General features: G+C 45.5%; 1 protein-coding gene across 1 annotated transcript in view; it reads right to left on the bottom strand.

Annotated features, from left to right (window-relative positions):
• Positions 1–12,175, bottom strand: part of VPS18 (VPS18 core subunit of CORVET and HOPS complexes) — a 53,344-nt gene extending 41,169 nt beyond the window's left edge. The window contains exons 1-2 of the mRNA XM_082275536.1: positions 12,068–12,175; positions 2,775–2,916 (exon numbers count right to left, since the gene is read on the bottom strand). Coding sequence (XP_082131662.1) covers positions 2,775–2,916; positions 12,068–12,155 — 230 coding nt within the window. The 5' untranslated portion in view covers positions 12,156–12,175. The remainder of the gene's footprint in view (positions 1–2,774; positions 2,917–12,067) is intronic.
• Between the last annotated feature and the right edge of the window lie 9,360 nt (positions 12,176–21,535).

Below are 21,535 nucleotides of genomic sequence, written 5' to 3'. Positions count from 1 at the left end.
ACAAATTGGCCGAAAATGTTAAAAAAAATTTTGATTTTTACAACATTTTTTTGGGGGAATTTCATATAAAAAAAAATGTGAAAAATATTGTTATTTTTGCAAAATTGACGCTCTTTTTTTGTTTATAGCGCATGATAAAAAAAAAAAAAAAAAAAAAAAAAAAAATTCGCACAGGTGATCAAATACCACCAAAAGAAAGCTCCGTTTGTGGGGAAAAAAAGGACGTCAAATTCGTTTAGGTACAGCATCGCACGACCGCGCAATTGTCCGTTAAAGTCACGCAGTGCCGAATCGCAAAATAGGCCCTGGTCAGGAAGGGGGTAAAATCTTCCGGGGCTTAAGTGGTTAAAGAACGGGACCACAGTAGATTTGTTCAGTCTGGAGACTAGATGGTCCACCTTCGGTGGAATGGTCCATGCTGCGGATACCGAGTGTGCGAATAGATAGCGCCTCTTAGAACGCTCCGGGACCACTAACATCTGTTTGAGACGCCCCCCTTGGTCAAAGACAATTTAGTTAAAAAGTTCCGGACAAGGGAGAACTTTGCCCGACTTCTGGGATTTGCGAGTGCCAAATGACACCTGCGTCCCTGGCACTGCAGAATCATTCGCCATTCTTTTAGTGTCAGTATGGGAAACTCTAAGTGCCTCCACCATCGCGCTTTCCCACGCAGCTGTAGACAAGGATATGTTGTCCTAACCACCCGAGTGCGAGGATGCAGAACCCTCAGGGTGACATGCGTCCGCGGCGGCCATATCTACCTCAGAATCTGAGGATACAGGAGAGAGCATAGGGTGCTTTTTACTAGTGGTGTTTTTTAAAACCAAATCCACTTTTGACACCAGGTCTTCCAAAACTGCCGTTAAGGCAGACAGGGGTTGCGACCCAGAGGTCCCCTTAACCGCAAGGAGGGGGATCTGTAGGTGAAATTTGTTCCTGGGACTCCATATGAACCCTGGAATAGCGCAGTGTCACTTTAACTGTGAAAAACAGTCCCACACCGCTGCACCAGCGGTACGACAAGTCCCAGCCACTAACACTGCAGATAGCAGGGTCATTCTGCTGGCAGAGAAAACGATCTTTATAGGAAGAGGAAGTTCCTGGGTCATTTCCTAGAGTACAGGCCTAGCTGCTCCCTGCTGTCGCAGACTCTGGGAAAATGGCCGCCCAATGCATTCCTAAGGGGAAATCACAAAAAACATGGCCACCCAAGCATTTCAATGGGAACTTCTGCAAAATGAGACTTAACGATAAAATGGCGCCCCCCCCCCCAGCAGCGCACCATGCGGTCTCCAGGACCCCCTAAGAGGTCCAAATAATTTGTGGCATCGGGAGGTCCCTGTCCCCCACCAGGGATAACCCCCCCAGCGGATCCCCCACTGATGAGCACTCTCTGATGTGCACTATTGGGCACTGAAGAGCACTAATTGTGGCACTAATAAGCACTCACTGATGTGCACTGTAGGGCACTAATGAGCAATGTAGTGCCACTGAATAGTACTGTAGGCAACACAGGATCATGCCAGCTCACGCTGCTGTGGCGTTTCCCTCTCCTCACACCAATACAGCGTGAGGAGAGAAACAAGGCAGCAGCGCAAGCTGAACCGGGCATAACACTAGTTTATTGACATGTGAACGCTCCGTCATTGGACAGAGTGAACGTGGTAAATGGCCCTTAACCCTGATCCGTGATGCGCTGGGTCCAGAGGACGGCCTCCAGGAACTAGGTCTTTGCAATACAGAGTAAAGACAAATAAGATCAATAAACTGTTTTAATTGGCAAATATTTATTCAAAACCAAATCTTTATTTTGTGAAAATAACATGGTGTGGGCAGATTTCTGCCAATCACAGGCTGTGCCATGCCCCCGGCCTGTGCCTTAGAATAAGATGGAGGTGAAGCCATCATTAATCTACATGTAATAGCCCCCATTGTGTTTAGTTGGTTTGTGGGCATGGAGGAGGGAGGGAGTGGGCTGTCATTTACCACTTTGTATACACCCACACGTGTGACTCTATAGTCAGTTACATGGGCTGCTCAGATGTGATAGGGATGAAATGCTAATTATAGAATGCTAAGTATGCCAAGTATAGAAACTCACTCAACTAAGCAAGCATAGAGTTGCGACCACAGCTGCAAAATCCCTACCTGAACTGGGGACATGAACAGAAAGTGGAGACCGAGCAGAAGGATCAACCAGACTACAGAAAACAAATTTCATAGTGACCTAGTGAGCATGTAATACAGCATTTAATGATTTTTTTTTTTTTTTTTTTTTTTTTAATGATGCGTGTTTAGCTACATAGCAATTGCAGAAAAGACATGCAGGGTCTCTTCTGCAAACAAAAAAATGTTCTGTTCGCAATCTTGGCAGCATGTAAAGGGAGCTGTGAATGTGCAGCGCTGTTTACATTTCCAGCATAGTGCCAATGTGCCATGAGACGTAATCAATGTGCCATTCCACATAGGGCAATCAACCAGCACCCAAAAGAAGATGCCAGCAAACAACCTAACGGGCCATTGGGGCAGAGCTGAGTATTCCTGCCTTTAGATCCACTTTAACTACTGTCTGAAGTCAATAGACAATGTGGCCTTCAAAGTGCTAACAGAAAGAGCGAATATCTGGCCCCCGTCTGCCAGAAAAACAAATATAAAGCCTTTTTTTTTTTTTGCAGGATATCAGCGGATTTCCTGGTTTACGATAGGGTCAGGATAGTTTAATTCAAACATGAATATGAGAAAGAGGAGACAACAGACAACACCACTCAACATACCTGAGAAGGGCCTCCTTTCCCAGGCTCATGCACAGTTGATTACTGCACACCACCAAGCTGTTGATATTCTCTGGAGGGGCAAAATCAATCCTTTGTTTGTTGAATATTGGAGTTTCCTTTTCTAGGCGTGCATTGACATAGCCTGAAAGCAGCCAAACAGTTTATTAAAGCAGAGTGACTAACATTTTGCAATTTCTATTCAAACACACAATACAGCTTACAACACAAATACACCAATGCAATAAACCAGCTGGAGTGCGGGTTGAACGCGAAAAAAAATAAAGGACGGTCAGCTCCAGTCGGAGCTGCTATACTACTATCTATGCAAAGTTATTATAGCAAACTCCCCCACTGAGCCATCGCTACCAGAACACGCCGATCAGCGCTCTCTGCCATTGGCTGAGTGCTGATCAGGAGTCGGTTGGCTGCTGGTTTTCCAGCATTCATGTCCAACAGAAACCAGCCAGAAAGACCGACATACAAGTCTTTTTTTTTTTTTTTTTTTTTATTTCTACCAACAAGTGTACCCAGCTGCCATAATGTGCTGATTGAATGTGCATACTAGTATACCATGGCACAAACCCCCTATGGATCCATTTACCATAAATTATACAGCAGAGTTTAAATTCCATTTAAAAGCCCCCCCCCCCCCAAAAAAAACCTCATCTCTCCCACTACCTAACTGCCGCAATGGGGGGGGGGGGGTAAAAAAAAAAAAAAAAAAAAAAACAAATATATATATATATATTATATAGAGAGACCAAAAGAGGAGTGATTATTGCGAAGACCCGATAGGGGACAGGGACAGTGAAGTGCTTATTCATCTGGACTAGCAGTACCCACAGCAGGAAAAGGTGCCTATATGGTGTCCTTAGGCAAGTATATCTTCCTTCACCTGGTGAGACCAATAACCAGCCATACATGATGGGTTGGGAAGGAGGAATGAGAAAATGTCAATTTTTGCCTGAAGTTTGGCTTTAAAGCTAAAAACTTCAGGATAAAAAAAAAAAAAAAATAAAAATTAATAAATGATAATAAATTGTCTAACTACAAGATTTATGTGTATTCTTAACTGAACCTCAGTTGCAGGGTGGATAAAAAAAAAAAACTTTTTATTCATGTAAATCAGACCCAGTAGAGGAGCTATATACTAAGCTCACCCTGAGAACATAAGCAGGCGAGGTCGCCAAAAGGTCCAAAAAAGAGAAAAAAAAAAAAAAAGACCCTCTATTAGACCCGCAAAAAAGCAAGAGGGTCACCCTTCATAGAGTACATAGCCCCCTTGGCACAGACAATTACCTGGATCCACAGTGCAGCAGATGCCCAGGGAAAGGAGTTGGGAGCCTCAGCTAAACTCACTGAGCCCCCCCCCCCCCCCCAGCCCCGAGTAGGCCACAAAGCCGCGGCTTAAACGTTCGGCCCGATCTGGCCACGTGAGGGCCCCGCTCCCAAGAGCCATGGCAGGGAGCTAAAATGACACCACCTGCCCCAGTCACTAACCTCCAGGAGGCAGGGAACCCACTCAAAACCTCCTGTTATGCAAGCCAGACAGCACCAACAACATCCATCCCCCCCCCCCCCTTCTGGAGCATCAAAGCCAGCTCCTACCGCACCCAGGGGGGGCTGGGGGGAATGAAGGGGAACCTGGGGGTCTGACCATCCCAGGGGAGGGGCCCACGTCCACCCCAAAAGATGACAAAGGAAGAGAAGGAACACTTACCACACCATGGAACCAGGTGGGCATCACTCCTGGCAGACCACCTCGCCATCTTGGAATGGCAGGGTGCTGCAGGCCAGAGGTACGCTGCGACTCAGGTCGTAACCAGGGCTATGCGTCCTCGCAGGGCGTTTAACTTGCCGGCCAGTCCAGTGGGGCTATGTCACAGCCGACCTAGTGCGGAGCTGAGGTTGAGTCTCGCTCGCCAGACTGGGAAAACCTCAAGGATCTAGGACAGTGATGGCAAACCTTGGCACCCCAGATGTTTTGGAACTACATTTCCCATGATGCTCATGCACTCTGCAGTGTAGTTGAGCCTTATGGGTAATGTAGTTCCAAAACATCTGGGGTGCCAAGGTTCGCCATCACTGATCTAGGATATCCAGTGCATCGCACAGTCTGGCAGTCAGGAACAAAAAAAGTTTTGTTTTTTTTTTTTTAAAAAAGGGAAAAAAATGCCAGGACCAGGAGATCCCAGCAAGGAACCCTGGGTCCTTACTCCTGACTAGGCAGAAAAAAAAAAAAAAAAAAAACTGAAGAGCTAGAGCAGGAAGTGGGAGTAAAACCCCTGGGGGCTGCCCTATGGGCATAGCCTAGTGTCCTACTCCTATGAAGAGCAGCATAACCCAAGGGTCAAAGAAGATATGGAGCTGTGTCCATCAACGAACGAAAGAGAAAATGTTTTTACCTTTGGCTAAAAATTTTGATCCGAGTCTGATAAGTACCAGATTCAACCTTTAACAGTATATTGTATACCTCTTCTGTATGTTATTCTCAGAGTGGATTAAATATTTTGTTCCCTAACCATATAGCTGATTATTAGTGATGCCCCAACATTTTGGCTGTCGAAAATAGGGTTTTCAGCCTTGTGCCACAAGCAAAAAAGGTGACAATGGCTGCCGAAAATGCCTACGATTTTACCGTACTTATGGTATGGTTTTCATAGGTCATGTCACTCAAAATGCATCAAAAACACAACACGAGTGCATTTTTGATGCGTTCTTGCTGCGCTTTCAGTGCATTTCAATGGAGAGGTGCTGACAACACATGCATTAAAAATGCAGCAAGCAGGATTTTTAACACCCTTTAAAAAAATAAATAAAAGTGCCCATAATGGCCGGCAATTCATATTCTATTAAATGAATGAAAAATTAAAAAGTCAAAAGCAACATTTATGAAAATATCTTTTTTAAAAAAAAAGTCAATTTCGGTTTCGCCAAGTGCATCCCGTATCTTTGGTTTTATTTCGGTACACTACTATTATTGATGTTTACCACTGCATATAGATATTCAAGAATAAATTCTCTTTTTTTTTTTTTAAAACTTTACATATTAACTAGTGATCGACCGATATCGGTTTTTCGTTGCCGATATGCAATCGGCGAAATATCGGTATCACCCAGTATTGGCCGATATCTTCACACATGTAAAATTTTGCCAAATAAAAAAAAATAAATAATTCGACACAAATCTCTTATGTTAATCTTTATTTATTAACATTATCAACATTAAGTGCTCGTTCCTCACACCTTAACTGCATAAAAACTGATAGGAAAACTTCAATTGAAAGGACATTTGCATTTCACATCATCTGATTGTGCATTAATGCATAATAAAGTGCTGCAGTAGTGGACTCACTCAATGCAATATTTTTAATTCACTACTGCAGTGCAGTCAGTGCAAAACTGCTAGAAAAAAAAAAAGCTAGGCAACACAACAGCTACACAATAAATATGCATACACACTGCACAACTGCTAGAAAAAGAGCAAGGTAACAGCTCCACGTCACAGTGGATTGGACTGGAGTCAGTAAAGGACTACCTCTTGTGTATGGCACTCACTGGAACCAGTGCAATACTGCTAGAAAAAGAGCAAGGTAACAGCTACACATGTCACAGTGGATTGGACAGACACTACTACTACACTTCAAATCAATACTCCCAGTTAAGTAGAACAATTTTATAGTGCAGAAAGCATAAGATTTCAGCATGTTCACCAGTTGAACAGCTTCTTTTCTTTTCATAAATTGCTGCCACTTCACTAAAAACACGCTCACTTGGTACTGAGGAAGGAGGAACAGAAAGGTATCTTCTAGCATGAGAAGCAACTCTTTTGTAGCGTGCCTCATTTTCTTTCCACCACTGAAGAGGATCACAACTTCTTCTGTCAACTACTGGTTCCTTCAAAATAGAGATAAAGTTCATCATCCAGGCTCATTATTGCCGAGTCTGATGAATCCTCTGCATGAGGCCCCAATTAAAAACGCTGAACATGGCATCTATTTGACCACGACGAATTTTCTCTTCTGTCCGTTGTCTTTTGGGACATTTTTCTCCTCCATCCTGCTCTTCCACATCAGAAACCTTCTCTTCTTGACTTTTTTCCTCAGGAAGAACCTCCTGCACCTTCTGTTGAATATCTTCTGTCAGCCATTTCTTTGCCTTGGCCAATACATCATCAGAAGAGAAAGGATGGTTCTTGTATTGAGGATCCAAAAGAAATGCAAGCACAACATTTTTTATTCTCCTCATGCTTCTCAAACCTTTTGGTGAGGCTGTCCCTCATGGCCTGCCTACATGCTTTAATGCCACATGTGTTGGGTCCTTCATTCAGTTGAAGAAGCATCTTCAGGACTCTCACACATGGGATCACAGAGGAAACTCACCTCCAGTGGCACTTCCTCAATGGGTACGAGTGTCTCAATAATGTTGGCTACTATGTCCCACTGATCTGCAGTAGGGAAAGAATGTCCTTCAAGTCCATATCCACCAGCATATATAGTGAGCTCGCTTCTACTCCAGCATCCTTTGTAACATGTGTAGCATTGAGTGCCATCGTGTTGGAACAGCTTGTATAAGGTTGTTTTTGGGTAGGCCAAGGTCTTCCTGAATGCACCTCAGTCGCTGCTTAGCAAGAACAGAATGGTGGAAATGGCCTGCGCACTTCTTCAGCATGGTAATAATGTCCAGCAAAGCTTTCTGGTTTGACAGACCATCATTTACCACCAGTTGGAGGGTGTGAGTCATGCAACTGAGGTCTGACACTTCAGCAAGTCTCATACCCTTTATCATGTTCGCTCCACTGTCTCGCAGCACAAGCATCACTCGGTCTTTGCGGATTACCCATTCTTCTACCATGCCTAGAAACATTTCTCTAATGTACTCCCCAGTGTGGGATCCTTGCATCACTTTTGTATTCAAAACGAAATGCCTTCTTGTCCATCCACTGTCAATGAAGTGGCATGTTATGCCCCGTACACACGCATCGATAGTTGGCCGTGAATTTTCGGCCAACGTCCGATCGGCCAATTTTCGGCTTGTTAGTATGATGCTCAGACAACCGACTCCGACTTTTCGGCCGAAAAAAATCTGGTGTGCAGGCCATAACATTTTTGTCGGCCGTCACAACGGCCGATTTTCCGTCAGTCAGTACAGATTTCGGCAGACAAAAATCTGATGAGCAAGACTGGGCATGCTCAGAGATGAAAAAACACACGGAAAGTAAACCAACACATGACATCACTTCTGAAGTAGATTTTTGTTGACAATTTGTGTGCAGTCTAGAGCACATTTCAACCAACACAACAACACTGGACAAAAGTCAGCCGATAATCGTTGCGTGTGTACGAGGCATAAGACTCATTAGGGATTCTGTTTGTCCTGACCAGCAGTCCGTCGTGAAGGAGAACGAGTTGCCAGCATTCTCTGGTTGCAGCATAGTCTTTACTTTGTCAACGACCTTTTGGTGAATCTTTTGCAGTTCGATAAAACTTGTCCATAGTTGAGCCAAGGTACACACTGAAGAGTGACATCAACCGCTTAAATCCAGTCAGACACTATTGTAAATGGCTGGGTATAAGTGACCATCATCTGTGATTACTCTGTCCAGCAGTTGGGATCTTCCAACAGATGTTAGCCACCTGTTTTTTTTTCTGAAACATATCTGTTATTGTTGCCTGGGATAGGGATGATTCACCTTGGTATTCATTTTTTTTTCTGTGCTGCATTATACAATTCAAGATGATGAACTCTTAGATGGGCCCAAAGATTAGACATATTTTTGGTTTTTGCAGTTATTGATCCAATGTTCACATTATTTTTGCAAGTATTGCACAGTGCTGCAGATTTTCCAGGAGATGGAAAAGAGAAATAGTCCCAGACCACACTTTAAAAATTTTCTATCTCTATCCATCTCCATTGAAACAAGAAAGAGTCAGACACTAATATAGGCTTACACAAAATGGCTGGCTGGCACCCTGTGGTGGGTGGCTTGCTGCTGGCACCCTGTGGTGGCTGGCGGGCACCCTGTGGTGGCTGGCACCGATTAGATGGATGGCACCCTGTCTGTCACCCTTTTGTGACTGGCTGGCAGTGCCACCCTTTGGTGGCTGGCACCGCTTTGTTGGCTAGCTGGCACCCTTTCGTGGCTGGCTGGCAGGCACCTTTTTGTGGGTGGCTGGCTTGTCACATACAGGCCCAGTGCCTGTGGCTGGCTAGCTGGTAGAGTCAGGACTCAGGCAGGGCATGTGGCTGGCTGGTACACACTACACAGTGGACTGTGTGGGACAGGGTAGCTGGCTGGCACCGGGCACTTGTGGGTGGTGGGTGGATGGCCATGGCGGCTGTGTTACAGAACAGATACAGAACGTGTGTCAGACTGTTGGTCACTGTTCACTCACTAGATGTAGAAGAACTCTGTCCTGAGCGACCGCCTGTGCTGCATGCAGACTCCAGTGTGACCGCGGCAGGTAAAAGACAATAATGAGGCAGAGGGAGGCGGCCTAAGAGCTGTCCAGTGCACGGAGGGGCGTAGCGCAACATACATGATGACATCACGAAAATAATCGGCAATATCGGAAAATCAAAAGGCCGATTCCGATATATAGGGGAAAGTGTTGCTGATAATTGGTCGATCTCTAATATTAACTAAATTATACACTGCACTTTTTTTTTTAGGTTTTTATCTGAAAACACTGGAGCTAGAATCAGAACGGTGAACACTGGAGCTAGAATCAGAACGGTAAACACTGGAGCTACAATCAGAACGGTAAACACTGGAGCTACAATCAGAACAGTGAACACTGGAGCTACAATCAGAACGGTAAACACTGGAGCTACAATCAGAACGGTAAACACTGGAGCTACAATCAGAACGGTAAACACTGGAGCTACAATCAGAACGGTAAACACTGGAGCTACAATCAGAACGGTAAACACTGGAGCTACAATCAGAACGGTAAACACTGGAGCTACAATCAGAACGGTGAACACTGGAGCTACAATCAGAACGGTGAACACTGGAGCTACAATCAGAACGGTAAACACTGGAGCTACAATCAGAACGGTAAACACTGGAGCTACAATCAGAACGGTAAACACTGGAGCTACAATCAGAACGGTAAACACTGGAGCTACAATCAGAACGGTAAACACTGGAGCTACAATCAGAACGGTAAACACTGGAGCTAGAATCAGAACGGTGAACACTGGAGCTAGAATCAGAACGGTAAACACTGGAGCTAGAATCAGAACGGTAAACACTGGAGCTAGAATCAGAACGGTGAACACTGGAGCTACAATCAGAACGGTGAACACTGGAGCTACAATCAGAACGGTGAACACTGGAGCTACAATCAGAACGGTGAACACTGGAGCTAGAATCAGAACGGAGAACACTGGAGCTAGAATCAGAACGGTGAACATTAGACAACGGCTGCTCAGCCTTTAAACCCACACAGTTCTTTGCCATGCACCCTTTTACTGCATGGCTCCCAAATGTTAACATTCAGCTGCTATGTCCACCTCCATAGACTGTCTGTATGCAGTGCAGGATGAATACAGATGACAAAACAAGGCAGCCTGAACACAGGATGGGCACACATGGTACTTTCACATTGATCCACTGCAAAAATGACGTGACTCAAAAACACATTTTGGTGCGTTTATCACATTTTTCCATTGCTTTCAAAGAGAAGAAGGTGTGTTTTTTTTAACTCTCCAGTCCAAACACATGCTGCAGGCATCATTAATTTCACTGCAAGGGGAGTCCACCGCCCCAGCCTGAACACATTCCTGGATTTTAATGGGAAGTGATTGAAAAGCTCCTCAGTGAGAAAGCAGCCCTGATCCGCTGCAAAAACTACATTTTTCCACATTTGCAGTCTGGTTTTTAAAGGACATGGGACTCAAAAACAGACCCAAAAAAAAAAAAAAACAATCACAGGTGCATTTATGCTGCGTTTTCTATTGCTTTTAACGGGAAGGTGTGTTTTTTTTTTTTTTAACTCCCAAAACATGCTTCAAAAATATTGCAAGCAGAATGGGAAGCCGACCACCTTCACATTAATTGATTTTAAAAAGGGATGCATTTTTCTTGAGCTTTTTTTTTTTTAAAAACGTAAAAGCACTTAAAGAGGTTGTAAACCCATAGAATTTTTTTTTTGTTTTCAACCTGAAAGAGAAACACATAATGAGCTAGTATGCATCGCATACTAGCTCATTATGAAATACTTACCTTATAAGAGCCCCCGCCGTGCCGCCCGCTTACCTGTATGATGGGCAACATGTCAATTGTCCAGTTGCCCGTCTACCGGGATCACGGCATCTGGCCATCTGATTGGCCGGAGCCGCGGTGACATCACTTCCCGCGCACGCGCGCGGGAGCCGACAGTCACGGCACGGAGCTCTGAAGAAACGGCACCAGCGGCCGTTCCTTCAGAACGCATGCGCCAGTGATGTCACTGGCTGCATGTAAGGTAAATATCTCCTAAACGGTACATGTTTAGGAGATATTTACAGTACCTATAGGAAAGCCTCATCATAGGCTTACCTCGTCATAGGCTTACCTCGTCATAGGCTTACCTCGTCATAGGCTTACCTCGTCATAGGCTTACCTATAGGTACAAGTGTCAGAGGAGGGTTTACTTCCTCTTTAAACTCCTCAATGTGAAAGCAGCCTTCAGGAAATCGGTCACACCTGACAAACTGAGCCTTGCATGCTGCATGGGAGCGTTCAAATGGAGGGGGGGGGGGGGGTAAAACAGTGCCTCAACTATCCGGTTTTAACACCTCAATGGCCAAATGTGTGAACAAGGCCTAAGGTCCTTCATACAAGAGGCAAATACCACTCTGTACAGCATCGAGCCCTGCCCAGCATTTCAGGGTGCAGAAAAACAACGGGATTGGGTGCTGTGGGGGGGGGGGGGGGGGGGAGGGGGTTACACATCTCATGTGCAAAGGGCCTGATGTAATAGGCAACTCCCTGATCATCAGGGTGACAGTGACAGGAAGTGTCACTAACATGGGACATGCAGGAACTCCTCTGTGTGAGATATATATATATATATATATACATCCAATGACGCTCTCCGTCTGATCTCCATGGATCAGACACCCTAAAGATGTGTGCATGGTGTACACCATTCCCCAGCCAGTCTCCGTGGAAGATGAGCACCCACAGAGGTGAATTATCAGTGCTCTCTCTCTCTCTCGGGTGTAAAGCATTTAGTGTCTCTGTTGTAGAACCACAAGTCGCAGCATACCATAGACACACAGACATGAGCCCTGTCATGCCTTACCGGAAAGCGGGATCCCAGGCACTCGGGTCTGACTCGGAAGGTTGGCCCGAGACAGAGAGTCCTCGTATTCCTCGAGAATGGAGGCCATCGCCGCTACTTCAACTCCTCTGACCGAACTTCCGCTCTCCTACTAGATCATGTGACGGAGTAAGAGAAACTGTACGCCCAGTGATCATCATGTGACATGTAAGTGGTGTACGCCCAGTGATCATCATGTGACATGGAAGAGGTGTACGCCCAGTGATCATCATGTGACCTGTAAGAGGTGTACGCCCAGTGACCATCATGTACGCCCAGTGATCATCATGTGACATGTGACATGTGACATGTGTACGCCCACAGTCATGTGATATGTAAGAAGTGCACGCCCACAGTCATGTGATATGTAAGAAGTGCACGCCCACAGTCATGTGATCTGTAAGAAATGGACACACACCGTCCAAAGATATATAAAGGGTGTATTCTCTAGGCATTGTTCAGCTTGTAGTGGGGGTGAATGTTAACTGCAATGTGTGGCCTCCATTGATACTGTGAGTGATTTAATAAAGGCAAATAGACTGCACTTTACAAGTGTTGTTTGCCCCCTGCAAAGGAATTTGCCCAAGGCTTCGTAAATGAGGTAAAGCTTCAATTTAAAAATAATACCCAATCACATGCCAGGAAAATAAAACAGCGTTTTCTCTTTCGTTCATTGACGGACACAGCTCCAGGATCTTCTTGACCATTGGGTTATGCTGCCCCCTACAGGAGTAGGACACGAGGCAGGAAAAAGCTTTACCACACCTATGGGGCAGTCCCAGGCGGTATATTCCCACTTCCTGCTATAAGCACTCCGTTATTTTCTGCTTAGTCAGGAGTAAGGACCTAGTTCCTTGCTGGGATCTCCGGTCTTAGCATTTTTTTCTTTTTTAAATGACATTTTTTTCCCTCATTTATTATTTTCTGTTCCTGTGAGAACTACAATCAACTGCCGGACTGGATGACGCACTGGGTATTCTGGATCCTTACAGTCTTCCCAGTCCAGCCAGCGGACGACCCGATCTCAGCTTCGCGCTAGACAGGGCTGGTGCAAGGATTTTTGACACCCTAGGCCAGTGATGGGGAACCTTGGCACTCCAGATGTTTTAGAACTACATTTCCCATGATGCTCAACTACACTGCAGAGTCAATGAGCATGATGGGAAATGTAGTTCCAAAACATCTGGGGTGCCAAGGTTCGCCATCAATGCCCTAGGCGAAACCGGATTTTGCCACCCCCCCGCCCAGCTCCACCCCTTTTGCCATGCCCATAAGTGCGGTATGCTTATTGTGGAAGGATTCAAGAGTGTGTTTCGTACATAGTGCAAGGTTCAGGGGTGCATTTCATGTAGGATGCAAGGTTCAGAAATGCGTCGTACAGGGTACAAGGTTCAAGAGTGCATTTCGAATAGGGTGCAAGGTTCAGGAGTGCGTTTTGTACAGGGTGCAAGGTCCAGAAGTGCATTGTACAGAGTGCAAGGTTCAGGAATGCATTGTACAGAGCGCAATGTTCAGGGATGCATTGTACAGAGTGCAAGGTTCAGGGATGCATTGTACAGAGTGCAATGTTCAGGGATGCATTGTACAGAGTGCAGGTTCAGGGATGCATTGTACAGAGTGCAATGTTCAGGAATGCATTGTACAGAGTGCAATGTTCAGGAATGCATTGTACAGAGTGCAAGGTTCAGGGATGCATTGTACAGAGTGCAAGGTTCAGGAAGGCATTGTACAGAGTGCAATGTTCAGGAATGCATTGTACAGAGTGCAGGTTCAGGAATGCATTGTACAGAGTGCAAGGTTCAGGAAGGCATTGTACAGAGTGCAATGTTAAGGGATGCATTGTACAGGTTTAGGAATGCATTGTACAGAGTGCAGGTTTAGGAATGCATTGTACAAAGTGCAATGTTCAGGGATGCATTGTACAGAGTGCAAGGTTCAGGAAGGCTTTGTACAGAGTACAAGGTTCAGGAATGCATTGTACAGAGTGCAGGTTCAGGAATGCATTGTACAGAGTGCAAGGTTCAGGAAGGCGTTGTACAGAGTGCAATGTTAAGGGATGCATTGTACAGAGTGCAGGTCTAGGAATGCATTGTACAGAGTGCAGGTTTAGGAATGCATTGTACAGAGTGCAGATTATGGAATGCATTGCACAGAGTGCAGGTTAAGGAATGTATTGTACAGAGTACAAGGTTCAGGAGTGCATTGTACAGAGTACAAGGTTCAAGAGTGCGTTGTACAGAGTGCAGGTTCAGGAGTGCATTGTACAGAGTGCAGGTTCAGGAATGAATTGTACAGAGGTCAGGTTCAGGAATGCATTGTACAGAGGTCAGGTTCAGGAATGCATTGTACAGAGTTCAAGGTTCAGGAGTGCATTGTACAGAGTACAAGGTTCAGGAGTGCATTGTACAGAGTACAAGGTTCAGGAGTGCGTTGTAAAGAGTGCAGTGTTCAGGAATGCATTGTACAGAGTTCAGGTTCAGGAGTGCGTTGTACAGAGTGCACTGTTCAGGAATTTGTTAAACTGCAAACACCAATGAATTAAACATTGCACACTTGCATCTTAAAATCTTGATTAGCAGCATACAGGAGCCGAGGTCAGAATGCAGGCATCAGATAGATAGTAAATGAGAGCAGCCTATAGCAGCAGCAGCAGTATAAACCTCTATGCAGCACAGCCAGGGATTGGTGGGCAAGCCAGCAAGGCGTACAGCTAATGAGAGTGAGTCCATTAGAGCTGTGGTCCTCAACCCTGGCCTGCAGGGCCCACTAACAGGCCAGGTTTGCAAGATAACTGAAATACATCCCAGGTGATATCATTTGCTGCTCAGTGATTGCAGTACTCTAGTCTGCATCTCCCCAAGGTAATACTTAAAATCTGGACTGTTAGTGGGCCCTGAGGACCGGAGCTGAGGACCACTGCATTAGAGGAGCTGTCAAATGGAAGCTGTGATGTCGGGAAGGGGGTGACCAAAGTGTGGGGCCCCGCCACCTTGCCCAATGCATAGACAAAACAATCAGCATTTATACACTGAAGAAAGGAAAGACACTGCTCCAGGTGTATAGTGTGTGGTGATTGCCAGGAGATAGGATATCCAGTAGAGTGCTGGCCCCGGCCCGCCTCCGTGTGAACACTTGTAGGAAAAGAATTAGCCGCACATCCAGGGATTCCAATAGGTTTCAAATACCTTTATTTCCAAAAAGTTGCAAGTGATGACACCAAAGACACCAGCATGAAGTCTCGTAGACGCGTTTCACTCATACATCGTAATGATTAAGCACAAGATGTATGTATGAAACGCGTCTACGAGACTTCATGCTGGTGTCTTTGGTGTCATCACTTGCAACTTTTTGGAAATAAAGGTATTTGAAACCTATTGGAATCCCTGGATGTGCGGCTAATTCTTTTCCTACAAGCATTTATACACTGGTGGGCGGGGAGGAAGGTGGCAAGGGGCGGGACCAACTACTGCATGTGCACCCACAGCTCTGTATAATAACCCTCAATTATACAGAGCTGTGGGTGCACATGCAGTAGTTGGTCCCTCCTCCTGCCACCTTCTTCCCCGCCCACCAATGTGTAAACACTGGCTGTTTTCTCTATAAACAGAACAACGGGGCAGAGCCCTGCATATCGGCCCCACCCTTCCCGACATCAGAGTTTCAATTTGACAGCTCCACTCATGGACTCACACACGCTCTCACTGCGGCTGTACGCCCCACTGGCTTGGGCCCGTTGGGACTCAAGGTATGCTACTCCACAACTTGTGGTCTCGTCACAACTCTCTGTAGCCGCCCTCCATACAGCAGGGCTGTGCCGCCTGAGGCTTGCTGTAGTGCTCAGGCGGCACACAGCATGAGGAGAGCGGGCGGTCCATTACTGATTCCGGGTGCAGGATGCCAGCACCCCCTGCTAAGTTGCACCCTAGGCGGCTGCCTAGGTCGCCTTACAGGTAGCGCCGGCCCTGGCACTAGGTCGGCTACGACATAGTGTTGCAGGAAACAGTTATTTAAAACCCAGGAATAGAATTTTCGGACACAGACTTTATGGAAGCAAACTTTTTTATTTGCTGCAGTGGGGTGACTCAGCCCGGCTCATGCCCATTTGCCAAGTCCCGAATATTGACATACACATCACTTATATATCAACAGTTACGTCACAAGTGCATATACAAAAGTACAGAAATTAAACTTTTCTTTTTATCTAAGCAAGACACACATCTCAGCTATTTCCTGTCAGTTTAGCAGTTTGACACAACAGTTGCATTTTTGACACTTCAGGAGAAGGGGGAGAGCAGGGGCTATGTGACCACAGCTCTACTCTCTGGCTTCTGTAGTTCTACAAATGTGCCTGTCAGAAGCAGACTTGTCAGACTGAATCATCTGCCATTTTAGAAGGCTTTCCAGGTGCTGCCACATTCCCCCTTTGATGCTATGGTAGCGAGAGTTTGAGCAGGTACAAAGCAGCACATAGCATTAAATTAAGGGGGTATACCAAAGGGGTACCGGAAGGAGTTATGGTAGTTCTAATTTGTCCCGGGAAACGAAGAGTTGGTACTTCCACATGGCCATTACATGGGCCGCTGCCTTCTTTACAGTGGCCTCAATGTTAGTTCGCCCACACACATAGCATTTCGATACCTTTAAATTATAAGCTACTTTCTCTGCCAGTTCTTTGAACAAATTCTTAGTTCTAAGGAGTATCTCTATGCCTGTGCCAAGCTCCTCATAGAGGGAATTGAATGCTTGGTGAGTTGCACTCTTGGTAGTTTCTGTTCCATGTATACATGTACAATTGTCCCGGAGTCTGATCCCTTGCCATATATGTTGACTCCGAATTTACTACCCCATTGTGTTAGAAATTTTTTGGGGTTGTATATGGTGAAGTTTACATAGGTGCAACTCCCAACTGAACAGCTAGACAGACTGGGCAGGGACTGCAAGGTAACGTCCTGGGTCTTTTTTCCCCCATGTTCCCCAATCAACACACCCCCACTGTGGGGCAATAGTTCCAGTCCTTGTTATGGCAACTTGCTCCCAACCGCCCTGAACAGATGTATCTGTCATTTGGCAGGTACTCTTTTTCCCATCCTAATCCCCCTCAACCTCCCCTGGGGAAGCTTTTGAGGTTAATGGCAGAACACACGTCAAAAATCAAGCTTGCTGCTGTATTGGGGTTAGTTATCAGAGTACAGTTTATCAGCTTGCCTGTGGAGCCAAAGCTCCGAACAGCTAACCATGTTTTGGTGGATGCATAGGTGGGGTCGTAGCAGGTTACCTGGTCCCCTGCAGTGTACATTGAATAGGTGGTTGCATTATGGACGCAGATGGCAGTTACCACTCCTTCACATTTGTAATATGAATACCACAACAACATTTTGGTAGTTATGGCACCTACCTTAGTAGTTTTGATACATGGGTCACATGATGTGCCCCCCCCCCCCTCCCATGGGCCTGCCCAGTATTATCACTATGGTTACTGGAAAGCTAATTAAGGCATTTCTAAAAAAAAACATCTTATCAATGAATATTCCTAGCTTCGGCTGTGCGTTGACCAGTCAGCTTTCGGGTGTGACTGTAGCAAAAGTAGCAGATATCATGTGTCCTATTCTTCCACCTTGAATTGACTCAACAGCTTCCAGGTATGTGTTGTAAGCAAGGCTGCAGATCTCAGATGTCCTATTCTTCCGCCGTGCGTTGACCCAACAGCTTCCAGGTATGTGTTGGGAGCAGGGCTGTAGTTCTTCCCTCTGATTTCTCTGGTCAGTCTTAGCCTTAAAGGGTCTTGAGGGTCTACTGTGCTCAGCCAGGAGTCTGTGTGGTCAGCAGTTTACTTTACTCTGGAGTGGTGTATCCAGGGAATCACCTCGGCCACCACAATGGCTGTGGGGGTTGAAAGTAGGACAGTATAAGGACCTCTCCATTTTTGCCCTAGGGTGGTTGTTCCACTCTTTCATCCACACTGTATCTCCTGGCCTAAAGGGGTGGACTGGTTTTGTCAGACTTATGGAGAGTTTCTGTTGGACCCATTTCCCTATGTCCTGCATATTCTCCCCTAATTTCTGTAACATTTTGCGGTTCATCACCCCCCCATCTGGTGTAAGTCTCCCTTGATGTCTTTTATAATGGGGGGTGGCCTACCATATAGTACTTCAAAAGGGGAACATTTTGTCTTCTTTGTTGGAGTACTCAGCAGAGCATTGGGAAGCATCAAGGTCTACTTCATTTGGGTCTCCTGACAGAGTTTGGCCAGTTTCAACTTTATGGTGCGATTCATTGTTTCCACATTTCCAGAACTCTGAGGTCAATATGCAGTGTGCAGTTTCCAAGTGATCTTGAGTGCCGTTGCTAATTCCTGTGAACAAAGGCTGGGCCTTTGTCTGAATCTATGTGTAGCACTGCCCCCGTAAGAACTGCTCGATATTCACTCTGCGGGTACCCCTGGTTACCAGCACACAGCTATAAGCAATGCAGTATTTGAGGACATCTATCTTCTCTACTTAACGTTTAGGTATGGAACAGCCAGGCTGTTAATTCATCCTGTTACTTCAGATGAATAGGGATTAAGTCTCCTGTGTTCCCTCAAGACAATTTGGTGGACAATCTCTTATTTTATCTTCAGGACACTCTCCCTAGCATTTTCTTTCTGCTGACACCCGTCCACTGACTATCCTATGAGCAGGGGTTGCCCCCCTCAGGTCAGGCCCCTTGACACAAGTCCCTGTACTCACGATACTGCAGCCATAGGGTCTCCAAAGTCTCCTCCCCTCTCAGTCAGCTTCCCTAAACCTCTGGGTTCAGCTCCTCTCTACTGCTCCCCCGGCCCTCAGGATGACTTCCTGCATCCGCATGGCACGTCTACAGAGGAGGAGACAACTGCCCCCTCCCTCCGGGACTCCGCTCTCCAACGAAAGACCTCGAGCACATGCCCTCCTGGCTTTTATACACTATCCCAACATGCATGAGTCGACCTGCCCTCTGCCAATCATCTGGACTAGATCAAAAGCCTATGCACCCATTCGTCAGGTTTCCTTCCACTGTCCAACATGCCTCCCTATTGGACCAGCGTGAAACACTCTCCAGACTGAACGAATCACATACTGAGCACAATGAGCAGACCTCTCTAACAGATCCTGCTCTCTAGTAGGCAGAGAACAATATAGAGTTACCTGTAGCCCCTCTGGTAAGCAGACAGAGCTTAAAACTATACTCTCTCACCTACCTAGGAGGGTGCTACACTGATTCTCCCCCCCCCCCCCCCCATTTATGTACAAACCCGATTCCAAAAAAGTTGGGACACTGTACAAATTGTGAATAAAAACAGAATGCAATGATGTGGAAGTTTAAAATTTCAATATTTTATTCAGAATACAACACAGATGACATATCAAATGTTTAAACTGAGAAAATTTATAATTTTAAGGGAAAAATAAGTTGATTTTAAATTTCATGGCATCAACACATCTCAAAAAAGTTGGGACAAGGCCATGTTTACCACTGTGTGGCATCCCCTTTTCATTTTATAACAGTCTGCAAATGTCTGGGGACTGAGGAGACAAGTTGCTCAAGTTTAGGAATAGGAATGTTGTCCCATTCTTGTCTAATACAGGCTTCTAGTTGCTCAACTGCCTTAGGTCTTCTTTGTCGCTTCTTCCTCTTTATGATGCGCCAAATGTTTTCTATGGGTGAAAGATCTGGACTGCAGGCTGGCCATTTCAGTACCCGGATCCTTCTTCTACGCAGCCATGATGTTGTAATTGATGTAGTATGTGGTCTGGCATTGTCATGTTGGAAAATGCAAGGTCTTCCCTGAAAGAGACGACGTCTGGATGGGAGCATATGTTGTTCTAGAATTTGGATATACCTTTCAGCATTGATGGTGCCTTTCCAGATGTGTAAGCTGCCCATGCCACACGCACTCATGCAACCCCATGCCATCAGAGATGCAGGCTTCTGAACTGAGCGCTGATAACAACTTGGGTTGTCCTTGTCCTCTTTAGCCTGGATGACATGGCATCCCAGTTTTCCACAAAGAACTTCAAATTTTGATTCGTCTGACCACAGAACAGTTTTCCACTTTGCCACAGTCCATTTTAAATGAGCCTTGGCCCAAAGAAAACGCCTGCGCTTCTGGATCATGTTTAGATTTGGCTTCTTTTTGACGGCAATGGCGAATGGCACCGTGGATTGTGTTCACCGACAATGTTTTCTGGAAGTATTCCTAAGCCCATGTTGTGATTTCCATTACAGTAGCATTCCTGTATGTGATGCAGTGCCGTCTAAGGGCCCGAAGATCACCGCCATCCAGTATGGTTTTCCGGCCTTGACCCTTACGCACAGAGATTTTTCCAGATTCTCTGAATCTTTGGATGATATTATGCACTGTAGATGATGATAACTCCAAACTCTTTGCCATTTTTCTCTGAGAAACTCCTTTCTGATATTGCTCCACTATTTTTTGCCGCAGCATTGGGGGAATTGGTGATCCTCTGCCCATCTTGACTTCTGAGAGACACTGCCACTCTGAGAGGCTCTTTTTATAGCCAATCATGTTACCAATTGACCTAATAAGTTGCATATTGGTCCTCCAGCTGTTCCTTATATGTACATTTAACTTTTCCGGGCCTCTTATTGCTACCTGTCCCAACTTTTTTGGAATGTGTAGCTCTCATGAAATTCAAAATGAGACAATATTTGGCATGACATTTCAAAATGTCTCACTTTCAACATTTGATATGTTATCTATATTATATTGTGAATAAAATATAAGTTTATGAGATTTGTAAATTAGTCCGTTCCTTTTTTACTCACAATTTGTACAGTGTCCCAACTTTTTTGGATTTGGTTTTGTACATATACCAGGTGCATTTAGACCAATGCACTGCCCGCCAAACAAAAATCTGCATGACAGGTTAAGAGTAAGACATTACCCTATCTAACTAATTGAATACAATATCTACATTGTATAGAAATTTACATTGAGTAATGGAGGGCCTATCCAGACCCGGAAGTCCATTGCAAGTCTGCAAAGGAAACACAAGTTAGGCACAAAAATGTACATTGGTACTTACTCCTTAGAGGCGACATTCTCACCAACATTATCTCTAACTGTGACATTCTCGTAGAGATATTCATCACTCCAGGCCCCCTAAGGGCACGCATGACTTGATGTTCTGTTGTATACCTGTAACAGACAACAAACAGATCCTGCCAAGCTGACTATCCAACACTTCACCCGCAATTCCTACTGAGAATCATATTTCTGACTAAAGAATAGGCACAGTCCCCCTCAGACACCAGGGCACTGACTCTCTCTCTCTCCTATTATAGTCAGACCCACAAGTTCAGAATGAAGAAATGCGGAGTCCACCCCGACTGGTGTTCACAGTGTCCTCTCCTTCTGTAACACCGAGGCAACACATCTTTTTCTGCGACAAGCTATTTTGCTGGAGC

The sequence above is a fragment of the Pelophylax lessonae genome (assembly GCF_965119305.1).
Source record: "Pelophylax lessonae genome assembly, chromosome: 13".
In the NCBI taxonomy this organism is placed as follows: domain Eukaryota; kingdom Metazoa; phylum Chordata; class Amphibia; order Anura; family Ranidae; genus Pelophylax; species Pelophylax lessonae.
The sequence above is the reverse complement of the archived record's forward strand: the minus strand, read 5'-3'. Positions and strand labels throughout refer to the sequence as shown.